Genomic DNA, 16,840 nt, shown 5'->3' with positions numbered 1-16,840 from the left:
AAACATATGAGAAAATTGAAGCCCAGAAAATTTCAGTAACTTGCCCAAGTTCGCTCAGTTAATAAATGGCAGACTTGGACCAACACTTTTCTCAAGCCTAGGACCATGCTTTTGAAGAAGGCAAGAAGCAAGACCAATAGCAACACTGCTTGTAATGAAGCCCCTGTCAATTCTCCCTGCAACCTGCCACTCAGGTGCAAAGGCGACAGGGATGCACTGGGCTCAGCATGTACTCTGCATTCTTGACCTTAAGTTCCTACTTCACTGCCCTGATGGCCACTGCTGTGCCTGGCAAGACATTTCCTTAATTCTCACTCTTTTTGAAATAAGTATTACTGCATTAATTTAAGGATGAGCCTGAGGGAGATAAAGTGTAAGGACAAGAAATGAGTTCTGAAAAGCAGTAAGAGGTAGAGCTGAGATTCAAACTCAGATCACATCACTTCAACAATCATTTATGTGGTTTGAAAGGATTCCTGTTTCTGAGCAGGACCCTAGACTCCTTGGGTGAACTATGAGCCTTCAACTTTCAGACTGAATCCCAGATACTAGGCAGGTGGTTCTGACCTGTTTCCTTCTCCCATGTATTCTTCTAGTGTCATGCTAGGAATAGGACCCAGGTCTGATTTCCTGATCACTCTCACACCTAGTTCTTGCCAGTCCCTTTGCTTTTGCCTGAATCCTGTATTGGAAGAAGGACCTCTATATCCCTAGACAAATCAACCCTTAGTGAGAATTCACACACTCTATAAGCATGCCCTTAGGCCAGCCTCCTAAACACGGCCATCAACCCAGATAGAACAAACCATGTTTGAGAATCTCTTTTAGCCTTGGTGATTTGGGTTCTTTACTCTGAGTTTCCCATAACCATCATCTATGCTATGCTATGCTAAGTTACGTCAGTCGTGTCCGACTCTTAGCGGCCCCATGGACTATAGCCTACCAGGCTCCTCCATCCATGGGATTTCCCAGGCAAGAGTACTGGAGTGGGGTGCCATTGCCTTCTCCCAACCATCATCTAAGCCTGTCTTAATTTAAATACCCCACCAACTAAGAGCTTCTACTAAGAACCATAGTAACAGTCCTTGGGTGACCGTTATGTCAGCTCTCCCTTTACTACATTATAAGCATCATGGTGGCAGGGATTTTTAGATGAATTGTTCTCTGCCTTATTTCCAAAATCTGAAACAATGCCTGAAACATAGTAGACAGTCCATATTTGTTGAAATGTTGAGTGGATTTACTTTGATTGTGCTACTGTTGGGTCCAAACCTAGGAAATTATCACTGAGAAAGCAAGCACAAAGCTAAGCAGTATATCGCCAGGCAGATTACTGTGTATGAATACCAGATTGTTATTCTGCCTTGTGTTATTCAACCAGATTGGACTATTTAGAAATTTCAGGCCTTTAGGGCTAATTAGACTGAGATTCCCAATCAACTCCAGTAGCTCCTCATGGTGAGTGGGAATTGGTGACGGATGGAGCACTTGGCAGTGATTTGCCCACTGCCAACTGTGTGTCAATGGAGATGGTGCTGGCCTACCCACTGTCAACTTGCCTCAGATTTTATAGCACTTTCCTTCCTTCGAAGAGATGACTGAGATTTTTACTGTACATCTCTTTAATTCAAATAGAATAGGGCTATTCAAATAGAAGGGCTACCTTTTTGCACATGGCCAAGTCATTTTTCTTCATGTAAAGGCAAATATTTCATGCTTCACATTGAGGGTGCCTGGGACTTGCAGCACCAGGAACTAGAAATTATTCACTCCAGCGTTTATATTAGTTGCCCATGTAATGACTTAATGTGACAGCTTGTCAAAAATGAGATTTAATATGCCTGTTGTATGGAAGTCATATTTCATTTGCATTTTGAGACGCCGGCCCCAGGGAAATGGGCTTTATGAGTTTTAGCAGGAACTGTTGGGCTTGGTTCATCCACCCAACACTCACACAGAAAAATCTTTTACAGAGCCCTTCTGAAACTAAATACTAAAACTAAAATGAATACTTTTAAGTAAAGGAACAGTTGACCAATAGCTCTTTTAACCATACAGTGAGGGTGTGCTCTCTGTCAGAGCTTCAGAAAATGTAGAGGCATTCCTCTAATTTCTATTGCTTTCCTCTTAACTTTTCACAGGGATGAGTATTTGTGCTTTAAACCAAAGACAATATTTTAAAACATAAAAAAACAGTCTAGAAGTCTATCCAATAAAAACCTTCCATTTTGATTATTTCCTCTGAAGCAAAAGACTGGATACTCTGAGATTCAGTAAGCAATAAGAGGCTTTTTCATGTATCAGAGAATGTTTATTTTCTCTTGTATCCAAACTACACTGGAAGTATTACATGGCATAATAAACCCAACAGATAAAAATAAGCCCCTGGGAAAGCAGTCATGTTGTAAAAATACCATGGCACAATACAAAATGTTCTGAATGTGCTGTAGCACCCAGATATTCAAATAGACATGCACTACTGCTGATATGTATTGGGCTGAGGGGGGTTTGCTGATGGAGACCTAGGAAAGGTTGGCTTTGGGTGGAAGATGACAATGAAAGAAGAAGAAAATGAGAAACAAAAATGTAAATAATGGTGTTTACATGTCAAGTATATAGAAATTTAAAACAAGTAATAATAGTGGCCATGTTTTTATTCTCTAAGAAAGACAAAGTCTCTAAATTGGAGGAGGTAGTACACAGTTGCAATAATCTGTGCACAGGGGCACAGATAAATTTTCCTGGATACAAGCTCCAGAGTAGTGGCTGGCAGGATGCAGTTACCATGGCACAACATCCACTGCTCATTGGAATTGGAATTACCTGGGAGGTTTTTTTCTTTTTAACCCTTCTATCCAGGTTACACTTGAAGCCAGTTAAATCATTCATGGGAGTGAGACCCAGGCATCAGGGTTTAAAAGCTCCCCTCGGTGATTCTAGATGGCTCAGATGGTAAAGAATCTGCCTGCAGTGCAGGAGAAACCTGAGTTTAATCTCTAGGTCGGGAAGACCCCCTGGAGAAGGGAACGGCAATCCACTCCAGTATTCTTGCCTGGAGAATTCCATGGACAGAGGAGCCCGGCAGGCTACAGTCCATGGGGTTGCAAACAGTAGGACACGACTGAGCAACACACACACACACACACACAGGCAATTCTAATGAGCCGAATTCAAGAATCCCTGATCTAGATATTTGCAATCTATTTCTACCTTCTAATCATGTTGGTTCTTTCATTCAATAAGGAATTGACAAAGCATCTATCTCATGCCAGACTATGTAGTAAGCAATAGGGATGAAAACATTTAACAAGGACATCAAACAAGACGCAGTTCTTACCCTCATGGAGTCAAAAGAGAAGGCTTATGCAAAATAATCAAATTGTACTAACGAAAATCATAAAAGCACCAGCTCGTATTTATTGTATACTGTACCCTAGGATGTACAAGCATGTTAAACACTTATCCACTCCCTTCATCTACTGTATTATTATCACATCACTGTACATATGAGAGAACTCAGGCCCAGAGAAGTTACATAACTTGCCAGATATAATAAGCTAATTTAGCAGTCCAAATGGGATTCACCCCATGCAGCCTTCACTCTTAACCATACCATCCTCTGGAGTTTGTGATTAAATGCTAGGAAGGCCCAGAGGAAGAAACAAATAATTGAGCCAAAAGGGGAGGGAGGTGTTTGGGAAAGCCTCAAAAATGAGGCAACATGTGGACTATGTAGAAATTTAGCAGGAATTTTCAGGTGTATATAACAAGCAAACTGTGTTTGGATGAAATAGCATTTGTAAAGATGGGAAGGTACATGAATATTTGAGCAACACAGGATAATTTGTATGATAGTGCAGCTGAGGCTTTGAGGAAATTTGTTCAGGGTGAGACTTTCTGCATGTTCCCAGTTATTCCTAGAACTTTGGAATAAACATAACAAACAAGCAGCCCAAGCAGAATGCTTTTCCCCAGACTATGATCAATGTATAGTTAGTAGCTGACTCTGCACCTACCAATTCCTCATTGTTTAAAGATGTCCTAATCACCATAGCCAGGGAGAGTCCAGACTTCCGGGCAGCCAGGGTCTTAAAAAATTAAAACAAACAAAAAAGACAATCGTGAGTTACTGATATATGAGGTGACTGTTATTTACCTATTACTCAGCAGAAGATGAAAATATAAGAGTATAGACTATCACTGTTCACACTTTAGGTAACAGGGACATACTATATTCAGTAGTCAGCCAATTCATCCAGAATGTGGAATCACAGAACATTAAAGCTAAAAAAGTCCCTTTTAGATCATCAAACCTAGACCCTACATTTCACAGATGATAAAACTGAGGCCCAGTAAGAAAGACTGAGTAACCCAAGGTTTTTAGGCTAGCATGAGACTTCTAAAACATTGTTTTTCTCCAAGAAAACCATAATCACATGCCTTCATAAAACATGACCATTGATACAGAGCCAGCTCACCTCTCTGATAGCCCTGAATCACAACAGGTATTAGATGATTCTTGAGTTGTCTATAGTTTCCTGGAATATGCTTCCATATCTAGCCAATGTATTTTCTTACCAAGTATGCATTTTATCAAGTGAGAATCATCATTCCCAGATTTGTTCTCTTCACTCACTGCTGGTAACTTAGGTGATTTTAAGTAAGAGTTACATTCCTTTAGTTTCCCCTGTAAAATAGAACCATTATACGGCTCCCACTAGAAATATACATGATATAAGGTTAATGTACTCAATGGTACTATAGAGAACTGTGGAAATCAGTTCTAGATGGGAATAATAAATATTCTCCTCCATTAGGGGTCAGAAATATATCTACTTGGAGCCACGAAGACACTGTGCCTAGTTAAGTTCAGTACAGTCCTAAGCAGGGAGGTGACTTTCCATCTGTCTCCACCCCTACCATGTAAACTTATAGGGCACTTATCTCCAAAGATAGTCTTTTATCACTGACAACTACTGTCCCTCAAATTTTGTTTTTAGTCTATTTTAGTCCATATTTGCACTTGCTATTTACATAAGTTGTTCTATCTTTCAGAATGGAGATGTTAAATCCTTATAGAACCCAAACTTCTTATTCTTATATGTTTCTTTTTATTTCCCCACCATGTTCTCTTAGATCGCATGAATAAGAGTAGTATTTGAGAAGACTGCCAAATATTAATTAAATAAATTAAAAATCACTTACCATGGCCTGAAGAGTCCAAGTGATAGAGAAAATAAAATATAAATAATTAGACATATGAGAAAAGAACATAATAATGCTAAATAAGCCTAATGCTAAAAAATGATGTCACACTACAACAGCAGGAATCTGAGATAACTGTAGAGACATATCATGCTTTCCAGCATAAGTTTTTTTCCAGGAAAGACTTTGTCTTTTCTAATTTAAAGCTAAAGTGATGAGCTTCAGATAAAGGTTTTCACAGCAAAATTAAAAATTACCAGTATCAAGAATCTGTGTACATTGTTGTAAAAGGGAAACTTCAGTTTCTCTGGGGGAAATATATTTTCATGCAATAAACCATTAAGAATATGCCTCCAAAACATGAAAACACTGTGAATGATAGAAAACATTTCTTTTTCCTGTTGATGGGCTATTTTTTAGACTTTAATACAGACTATTATTAATTCTTTTCATTTCCCAGCAGTCTCTAGCATATTTCCTTATAGGAGAGTTTGTTATTCAGAGTTATATTCAGGGCTAGTATAGGCTTTAATGACCTGGAAGCTATGGTTTTCTTTGGAGAGTGAAACAGCTTATTAATTTGGTTAGATGTGATCTTAAAGAATAAAGAACTAATTAACATTGTCTGCTTGCTTTATAAAATGCTAAAGATTATAGGGTTAAGGTGAAGACTTCAAATCCAGCCTTCCACTGCAAATTAAACTCATGGTCATTTATAAAATTGAGCACATCAAAGCCCAATTGCAGAAGACTGCTTGGCATGTTGTATGACTTCCTTTTTGCTCAATTATAGCACTATTTTAACTCAATCTGTAATTTCACCTAATATCAAAAGCTGTCAAAAGGTTAGAGCTATTTCCTCCATCTAATCGACTTTAAAGAAATAATAAGCCTAATGCTGCTAGCATCCAGCTTCTTCTGTGTTTTATGCTATGAAATATTTACAGGCTAGGCAATTTAATGAGAAGGACAATATGACATCTAGTAAAGACAACGCATGCAGTCAAAATAAATTAAACAGGAGTGACTCACCACATCTCGTACAATAGGCAGAGTTTTCTTTTTGCGGAGATCCGGCATACTGTCAATACCATAAAGTCCCCGACCAGCTCTGAAAGAGGGGGAGAAGGAATGATTTCAATGGGGAATAGACTTCCTATTAAAAAAATTCCACTGTCTGTAGTAAAAAGTCTGTGAAAGAAGGTTAAAGGATTACCATACTGGTTAAGGCAGCAGCAAAGATCCAAGACTCAAGGACCTTGCCCCAAAGTAAGAGACCAACTATCACACATAGTGATCACTCTCCATCTTAGATGGTTTCATACTTTGAAGAATTATATATGGTCTGGTTTGACACATTGTTTTATTGTACCACAGAGAGGATAATTAAAATTGTTAGGTATATGGAACTTTGCACCTAGAGGAAGAAACAGAATCAAACCAGTTTTGGTGAAAGTTTGATCTGTCTGCAATGATTAAAAAAAAATACTTTTATAGCAAAAATACTATTTTTGTGTGTGTGTACATTGTGTCTTCACAGATTGAACTCCAAGCAGAATCTTAAGAATTTACCAACATATTTAAAATACTAGTGATTATCCCAGTACCATAATTTCCACTTATCTGAATTATCCAAAGATAAATGCACAAGATTAAATGTCATATAAGCATGTTCACTGCAACTTTTTCTACTAACAACAAAAGCTAGGTAACCTAAATATTCAGTAACCGTATACTGATTGAATGAATTATAGAATATTACACAATGGAAGTGATGCAATCATTAAATAAGTTAAATAAACATGTGCATATATAAAAAATACAGTATGTTAAGAAAGCACACTTCCATATTATTAAGTTTCCTATTGACCCTCATATGAATGGATGCTTATATATGCATGGAAAATGTCTAGAAATATATTCACCAAATTGATAACCATACTTACCTCCGTGGAATAAAATTGGATGAGAGAAAGAGAGAAGACTCCCTATGTTATAAATTTAGTAATGTTCAAAATTTTTATAATAAGCATATGTTATATCTGCAATTTAAAATAATTTTAAATACATTAATATTTGTTTATTAAAATAAATTTAATACATTGAATTTGATTTTTGTTGCATCGAAGCCAGTCTTTTTATACAACCAAAAAGGTCATCATCATCCCCTTCTGCTCACTTGAACTGCACAACTCCTGCTAACCTCTAGCTAAGAGCCAGCTTTTGCACCAGAAGTATCACAATGCGGGCACAATGTTTTAGCTGGGCAGCTCTGCCATTGAAACAGGCTGCAACAGCCAATAATAGGTTATCAGCATTTTAATATTCAGTTTTCACTGACACAAAGATTGTCTTTTCATTCCTGCTGCTTAATTTAACAAAGGCGAACCTTTGTCTTGTTGTATCTCTTAGTAGCCAACAGTCTGAACTCTAATACTTCCAATTTGGTGATCTTGGACAATTTACAGAAATCCTCATCCAACTCATATAAAATAGTAGAGCAAAATATTAATGAAGATGTAATAAATAGTAATAATGCCATAACTTACATGTTTGAAAATAAGGAGCAAATCCAATAATACATGTGAAATATTAAAACCATTGCACATGGTTGTGTCACTGTCAGTGATGAACAGTATACTTAAGGTCATGCACTTGAAACAAAAGTTACCTATAGGTCACAGAATACAGGACAAAAGTAATTACGGGGCAGAGACTAAGGAAGGGGAAAGAAAGAATGGGAAGGAATAAAAGATGGGAGGGGAGACAGGGTGTGGTAGCTGGAGATGACATTCAACAGTTAAGTGGCGCACCACTGAACCTGTGAAAAAGGAGTTAATACAGCTTCTGTTGTCTGACACTCTAGAGCAGCTGATTGGTGGCTCAGCAGTAATGAATCTGCCTGCAACGTGGGAGACCTGGGTTCCATCCCTGGATTGGGAAGATCCCCTGGAGGAGGGCATGACAACCCACTCCAGTATTCTCGCCTGGAATATCCCCATGGACAGGGGAGCCTGGTGGCTACAGTCCATGGGTTTGCAAAGAGTCAGACATGACTGAGTACATAAGACACTCTCTAGGTCAAGGGCTGTGATAGTCATGGTGACAAAGAGCAAGAATTGAGATCACAAAAGACACATTGGCAACATTCTCTCATGAACTCCAAGAAACCGCAGAGTACAGAAGGGCAGTATATTTTTTTTTCTTCTGAACACTCATCTTCAGAAAGACTACTGCTATCTCCGTGTGACATCCTGCTTCCCTCCTATCCTCTTTCCATATTCTTCTCTCCCTGCTTGTTCATGCTTGAACCTCCCCCACCACACACATATCTCAAACACTAAATATATGTGAAAATAAATAAATAAATATATGGGAAAGGATTATGTAAGTGGGTTTCCAAAGCATTTTTCCAGTTTCATTTGCTCCAATCTAAGACTCTGATTCCTTGCACTTTCTACTTTCACTCCTCTGTGAACAGAATAATAATGGCATAAAATGTTCATCAATAAATGTCTTTCCACCACATTACATAGCAATCATACTAACTCACTGCCTCCAAGTGTTTTGAAATGTTTTGACTCCTAAATAATGTGACTTTAATAACTTTGTAGAGAAACATATTCAATTGTGATAATGGTTGAGAAAGTGATTTATAAACTGCAAAGTGTTATATAAGTGAGTCATATATTTTCTTCCTATCAATAACAGATTACTTATTGTCTTTGTGTTTTCCTTCTCATGGAACTTAAATTCCAAAGCCCATCTAGAATTTGGAGTAACTGTATATATTCACAGATTCAGGAATAAATAACGCACAGATATGTTCTTGAATCACACTTCACCTTTATGCTTGTCTCATCAGAAGAGACATACACAAGGAATGAGGCCAAACTTGAGCCAAAGTTAGAACACATGGATCCAAAATTCATCTGTCTCATCTGAGCTTGTTATTCAATTAAACCTATATTTTATAATTTTTAAAACTGTAATGCAGTAAAATATATTCTCTTAAGCTTCACAGGTAGCGCCCAAAGTGTTCATCAGGTTGTGTTTTCTTGTTTTACATGTTTACCATTACTCTAAGAAGTTTGGATAAACATATACTTTAAAGAGCTTATCTATCAAGTAATAATAAAGCTTTTATTTCAAACTTTAAAAAAAGATCCTGCCCTAATAGCCTCACTTTTTAAATAGAAAAGTGCTTGGTAAATACTGTGAAGTGCTATACAAATGTCAATTATTTGTGTAATAGTTACCGAGAGGCTTCCTAACCAGGAGAGGTCTGGGAGTGATTAAATAACAACAACCAAAAAAAGATGAAGCATGGAAAGAACACAGTAGGTAAGGAAATAATTGACTTTTTGGCAAGAGGTCAGGTTCATGGATATCAGTTAAAATCCAAAAGAAAGTAGTTAGGCTGGATGAGGAGGAGGTCAGAGGCAGTCATCAACAGCGGCAACAGCAGGTAGGTAATTCTGAAGGGAAATCTAATTTTAGGGAAGAGCTGTTTGATTTCACCCCTTTCTGTAATAGCTGATTCGATTATCCTGTCTCTAATGTATCCAACAAACTAGCTAATTCTAGCTGACATTTAAATGTGCTTACCAGGAGCCAGACATAATACTAATCATCAAATTCAATCTTTACAAGTATTATGTCATTTTATTCTCAAAAAAATCCACTGAGGAATAGGTACAATTATTTCTCCCATTTTATAGATGAAGAAACGAAGGCACAGAATAGTTCAGAATCATCCCAAAGATCATGATCTAAGTCAGAGTTAGCACTATCATACTCTACTGCTTTTATGATTACACAATTCTACATTTACAACAATATGAGTTGAGGCTTCCCATTAATCCCATTTTACCCTTGTTAAATCTTAAGGACAGCAACTTCCCCAGGCCTAGAAATACCTGGTAGATCTTGATATCCATTGTGGGAGTGTCTTGCCTTGAACATCATGTTCTTAATAATGTATATATAAATATATATATAGAGAGAACTATATTCTTATAATTATATAATATATATTAATATTAATAACATGCATATATATATAATGTATATATTTTGTAGGAGAATTCAGAGGCCTGTCCCAGTTGATTCAGAGGTGCTTCTAGTATTTGAATTTAAAAAAATGTATTCATACCCCAATGTTCATCGCAGCACTGTTTATAATAGCCAGGACATGGAAGCAACCTAGATGTCCATCAGCAGATGAATGGATAAGAAAGCTATGGTACATATACACAATGGAGTATTACTCAGCCATTAAAAAGAAAACATTTGAATCAGTTCTAATGAGGTGGATGAAACTGGAGCCTATTATACAGAGTGAAGTAAGCCAGAAGGAAAAACACCAATACAGTATAATAATGCATATATATAGAATTTAGAAAGATGGTAACAATAACCCTGTATACGAGACAGCAAAAGAGACACTGATGTATAGAACAGTCTTATGGACTCTATGGGAGAGGGAGAGGGTGGGAAAATTTGGGAGAATGGCATTGAAACATGTAAAATATCATGTATGAAACGAGATGCCAGTCCAGGTTCGATGCACGATACTGGATGCTTGGGCTAGTGCACTGGGACGACCCAGAGGGATGGTATGAGGAGGGAGGAGGGAGGAGGGTTCAGGATGGGGAACACATGTATACCTGTGGCGGATCCATTTTGATATTTGGCAAAACCAATACAATTATGTAAAGTTTAAAAATAAAATAAAATTTTAAAAAAATGTATTCAAAGGCTATTATCTTCAGATTAGAAGCCCTGTATCACTGTATAAAATAGTCCCAATCCTCCCCAAGTGGTTTCTCTCCAGCTATTCAAGTGTTCCTCTGATGAAAAAGGAGTCTTTAGACTAGAGGCATTACAAATGAGACAAAGGCATCATGAGATCCACAGAAATGTCTGGAACGTCAATGACCACATATAATTGACAATGGATATAATTTTATAGGCTAAATTAAGTGAGATGTATTCTAATTCAACATTTGTTCTCTTAAAAAGTTTTCATATTTTTCATGGTTTTATTTCTTACTTCTTCGCCTAATTATACTAAAAGGAGTTTACTGAGTTTAATAAAATCTGTGTAAAAAAATGTATGGCTATATACCTTGAGTCAGGTTCAGTTAATTATTTCATTACAAAAAAAATACAAATTTTATAAAAGATATATATGATATTCAGTAATTTTTAAGAACTCTGACACACAGGTAGGAGGGGTAAAGCTGATTTTACTAAATACATAGCAATTATTTTTACTCCAAAATTGACTTGATAACATACTGAGTCTATTCAGATTGAAAAAGAACTCTGAGAAGACTCAGAGGAGTAATGCATGAAAGCTATAAGCAGGTTTCCCGAAAGTAGCACTTTCTGATTATGGGACAAAGATGTGCTATTTCCACATGTGGAAGCTTGATGCTTAATTGGTAATATTTGGAGACTTGCTGATTTCCATTAGAAATCAGAAAATTGGTAGACTCTGCTTATATCCAAAGGAGTTGTTAAATTAATTGAAGACTATAAGCCTGAAAAAAAACATAATACTTCTGTTTATGTCTGTGTTTCCAAGGCAATTATTGGGCAGGGTTATATAATCAATCTTTTTTAGCATTATGGAATATTAAGGCAGTGTAAAAGTTTAACTAAATCATTTTAACTCCCACTCCTCTAGTACAACTGTACACCCTTTCAGACTTTAAAAAACAACTCTCTGCATTTATTACCTTACTTAAACATACAATGACCAATATTGCTTTTTCTGATTAATGTGATGTATTTTACACCCATTTTAACACTTTTCTTGATGACCATGATACACTTTATTCACCTGCAGCATATTAGGATATGTCATTCAGGATATTTTCTTTTTCTTTTCTTCATTTTCTGGAAAAGATTTCCATTATTGTCAACAATGAATGAATATTTGTGTTTGTGTAATTGATGACTCACTCCCCACAGGCAATTAATCAGCAGTTCCTAAAGATTTATTGATTCTTTATCTCATCAAAACTAAGATACTATCTGTCATAAGATGAAATGTTATTTTATACACCATTGGGGAAAAATCAAATTAATCTCTGATACCATGCTCTCCTTGAAGTTAGAATTTAAATTTTATACTTATTGAAGGGCCCTCTTTAAGTGACTCTCTGGCATAGATTTCTGTCATATGTCATATATATTTTTCTCATATATAAAAAGGAAAATATAAACAAAACAAATTATTATTCAGAGTCCAGCTTTTCAGAATTACTCAACTCAGAACTGTCATTGTCTAGAGCTTTTTCCAAATTATTGTCCTTTAAGCCATCAATTTTGGCCACCTGATGCGAAGAGCTGACTCATTTGAAAAGACCCTGATGCTGAGAAAGATTGAGGGCGGGAGGAGAAGGGGACAACAGAGGAAGAGATGGTTGGATGGCATCACCGACTCAATGGACATGAGTTTGGGTAAACTTTGGGAGTTGGTGATGGACAGGGAGGCCTGGGGTACTGCAGTTCATGGGGTCGCAAAGAGTCAGACACGACTGAGGGACTGAACTGAACTAACACCATCAAGAGCAACAGTGATTGGGTATTATGAGTAACAGTGCTTTGTTACTGTCTCTTGTGTGATTCTTCCTCAAAGCATCCTTATTTTTCTAAACTGGAGCAACTGTCCAGCCATATCACTAGCAAAAAGAAAAAAATGACTTTGCTTTCCCAGGGCAATTTTTAACTAAGTTTAACAAGCATTCAGGCTTATAATCTCTTACAGCTGCTGCTTGGCTACCAATTTTTTTTAAACACCATCAATTATTAACACACATCTCCATTTGTTCTAAAGTATAAAAGTATAAAATGCACAGTTGCCTCTCTCCTGAACTTTCCCATTGATGGTCCCTAGCCCAGGCTTTACTATCTTAACTAATATCTTAAAATTTTTGCCAGACCACTTTTTTTTTTTAAACATCATTAACAGAGTGATTTTCTAGAACACAAACTTGAAAATGTCATCTTTTACACTCAATATGCCTCAGTGCCTACAAGATACCAGAACTCAGTAAGGTATGATTTCTCCTCCAGTCTCATCTTTTTGGACTTCTCCCTATACTTCCTTGTTCTAGTCATCTTGAACTCCTTATAGATCCTTGGAGAAATTACACAATTCCCTACTTGTCTAATTTTAACTCTGTTATTTCCTTTACTGGCACTGGTCTCCTCACTCGGTGGCATAAGCTGACACTGACTGATCTCGCAAATGAAACTTGAATGTAACAGTCATCAACCCATCAGGCAGGTGTAAGTGCATCTTCCTCATCTCTACCAACTCTACTTGACTACAACCTCAACATCGGGGATGCTCAGTGGGAGGGACTTGGGAGTACGGGAATGAAGAAGGGGTAAGATCATGACTCCAGCTTTTCAGATGGACTTCTCAGCAGCTGTGTGGGTTAAAATTAAATATTTGTTACTGAGAGAATGGTATCCCTACTCTTTGGTTGAACTGAGGCTGAAAAATATTTGAGGATGGTTGGTCTAAGTCTTTCCCCATAATGCCTATAAAACAGAATTTTGTTTGTTCATGTGGATGTCCCTGATAGAATATAGGTTTCAAAAAAATGAGAAATAAAACTTAGTAAGCTTTATCTCCCTATTGCCAACTCTGGCATGTAACAGAGAAGACAAACATGGAAGGTCAAGTGAGTAAGCCTTGCCACTGGAGAGATGAGGTATTAAGTTATCCATGGTCTTGGTTTGGAATCAAAGATTCTTATCTGTGAAATAATACATGGAAAGTATGAGACAGAAGCCTGAGGAGCAGGGGGAAAGTTAAGGACCCCACACTAAAGTGGGTTATCAGGCAAAGACTTAGTCACGTAAGAAGGTAAGAGCCTAGTGACTCAACCAGTAAATATTTTTTAAACTCTATGAACCTTGATTATCCATAGAAAATTCAAAAATTATCTTCACAGTGGCTTTGTTGGGAGCACCAATTGAGAAAATATGTGTAAGTAGATTATGTATTATTGATAGCAATTATTTCATTATCAGATCAGTCACTCAGTCGTGTCCGACTCTTTGAGACCCCATGAATCGCAGCACGCCAGGCCTTCTTGTCCATCACCAACTCCCGGAGTTCACTCAGACTCACGTCCATCGAATCAGTGATGCCATGCAGCCATCTCATCCTCTGTCGTCCCCTTCTCCTCCTGCCCCCAATCCCCCCAGCATCAGAGTCTTTTTCCAATGAGTCGACTCTTCGCATGAGGTGGCCAAAGTACTGGAGTTTCAGCTTTAACATCAGTCCTTCCAAAGAAATCCCAAGGCTGATCTCCTTCAGAATGGACTGGTTGGATCTCCTTGCAGTCCAAGGGACTCTCAAGAGTCTTCTCCAACACCACAGTTCAAAAGCATCAAATCTTCGGGGCTCAGCCTTCTTCACAGTCCAACTCTCACATCCATACATGACCACAGGAAAAACCATAGCCTTGACTAGACGAACCTTTGTTGGCAAAGTAATGTCTCTGCTTTTGAATATGCTATCTAGGTTGGTCATAGCTTTCCTTCCAAGGAGTAAGCGTCTTTTAATTTCATTAAAATTTTTTTTTATTTCATTATAGACTTGTCTAAATAGGAACATCATTGAAATTGATTGAATGTATGCTGGCCCACTGCTGCCCTGTGGCTAAGCTACATTCCTCCAACTAGGGAACATATTAGTAACAGAGTCTCTCTCAGACACACACTTGTGGGTAGCTATCTACTTAAAGAATTAAAGAAAAGGGCAGCAAGCCAAAGTTGCAATTGCACCCCATGTGGTATTCTGAGCACCATTAACTTCCTCTTCTGACTCAGCTTTGGTCTAGGCTTCTTTCCTCTGATATTATTTTGGTTAGTGCCTCAGCCCTGATAAGCATGTGTCTTGGCTGGGTTTATTCCTTGCCTAACCCTCATATATAATCCTGGTTCCAGTTATTTATGTTAGACAAAGGTCTCATAGATGCTTGAACCAAGTTCATTTTTTCTGCTAGTTCTAATCTTGAAAAACACTGCTTTTATCCTCTCAATTATTTAAGCTCTGACTTAGAAATAAAATTCAAAGCATAAAGCTTCTCCCTAGTACTAATCATTCCAGACTCCTCTTCATTATTTCCTGGGTACTGTGAACTGTAAGCATAAAGTAGGATGGTTGTCTTTATGGAAAGTCATATCTAGTCCTCTAAACCATCACTGATGATCCCGGTGGAGGGAGCTACATTAGAGACCAACACGATATCTCAATAAAACAGGTTCAGCCATATTTCCTTTTACCTTGTAGTATCATTAGTTCCTTGATGGAGAATGAGATGAGCTAGCCCTAGGGATCTACCAGTTCCATATCCCTAGGTTCAATCAACTGCAGATTGAAAATATTTAAAAAAAAAATTCAGAAATTCCCCAAGGTGAAAATTGAATTTTCTGTGTGCTGGCAACTATCTGCATAGCATTTACAAGTATCTAAATAGCATTTGGGAGCCTCTGATGGCTCAGCAAGTAAAGAATCACCCTGCAATGCAGGAAACACAGGAGACTTGAGTTCAATCCCCGGGTCAGGAATATCCTCTGGAGAAGGAAATCTATATTCTACTTGTTATTGTAAGTAATCTAGAGGTGATTAAAAGTATACAGCAGGATGTACATAGGTTATGCCCAAATACTAAACCTTTTTTTATATAAAGGACATGAGCATCTTCAAATTTTGGTAACTGTGAGGGCCCTGGAACCAATCTCCTGCAGATAGCAAGGGGTTGACTGCACTTGGTTTGAGTTTAGATTCCATGGTTGTATGAAAAATACAGAAAATTATGTGCAGTGGGACAATACTGTTCTCAACTGAGAGATCAGAGGAAAGTGAAACTATGAGTTACAGCATATTCTTATCTTCCAACTCTTACTCATTCTGGGCATGTGTTAATAAGACACTGAACTGGCATGTTGAATTGCCATCACTTCTAAATGGTGTCCTTTCTCATTTCTTGCTTTCACTCTTTCACTTTTTCTCTAATTCATACTAAACATGTATATGAATTAACTTCACCAAAGGAGGCAAGGAACATGTTTGTTCTGGAGCACAGTGATACCAATAAATAGTTTTTAAGTGTTCTTGAATATTTCCACAAACTTATCAGCACTCTCACGTGAAGACTCCATTTTAGAACCAATTATCTTTCCTGTAGATTTTTTTGGATGTCTTCTTTTGATTTCTCTGCTTTTTGTACTATCACCATTTGCTCAATTGCAGAGGCTTAAAATTCTTTATAACAGCTAACCCAAGTTGTAAAACTTGAACAACCTAAGAAATTATACATTCCATCATTCTTGTATTTAGGCCTGCAGAAACTGCGCTGCAAGACATGTAAATGCTTGTTCAGGATAAGCAGCTTGTGGTACCAAGCTGACATTCTCAGGGCTCCAGACCATCACTGATGCCCTTCTGTCTTCTTTGCTTCTCATATCTAAGAGGTATCAAGCCTTGTCCATTTCCATTTGTCACAGTCTCTTTTCCTTCTTCACATCCCCTCTCATTTGTTTCTTTCTTTAAATCAGGATCACCACAATTTTTTGTGACTTTTACCCTGTTACACCTGGC

General features: G+C 37.5%; 1 protein-coding gene across 1 annotated transcript in view; it reads right to left on the bottom strand.

Annotated features, from left to right (window-relative positions):
* UNC13C (unc-13 homolog C) overlaps positions 1–16,840 on the bottom strand; it is a 644,738-nt gene that overhangs the window by 378,733 nt on the left and 249,165 nt on the right. The window contains 2 exon segments of the mRNA XM_070377927.1: positions 4,017–4,088; positions 6,238–6,316. Of these exon segments, the coding sequence (XP_070234028.1) occupies positions 4,017–4,088; positions 6,238–6,316 (151 nt within the window).

This window comes from Bos mutus, chromosome 10, assembly GCF_027580195.1.
Source record: "Bos mutus isolate GX-2022 chromosome 10, NWIPB_WYAK_1.1, whole genome shotgun sequence".
Lineage (NCBI taxonomy): Eukaryota > Metazoa > Chordata > Mammalia > Artiodactyla > Bovidae > Bos > Bos mutus.
Note: the sequence above shows the minus strand (reverse complement) of the source record. Positions and strands in the feature narration are given on the sequence as shown.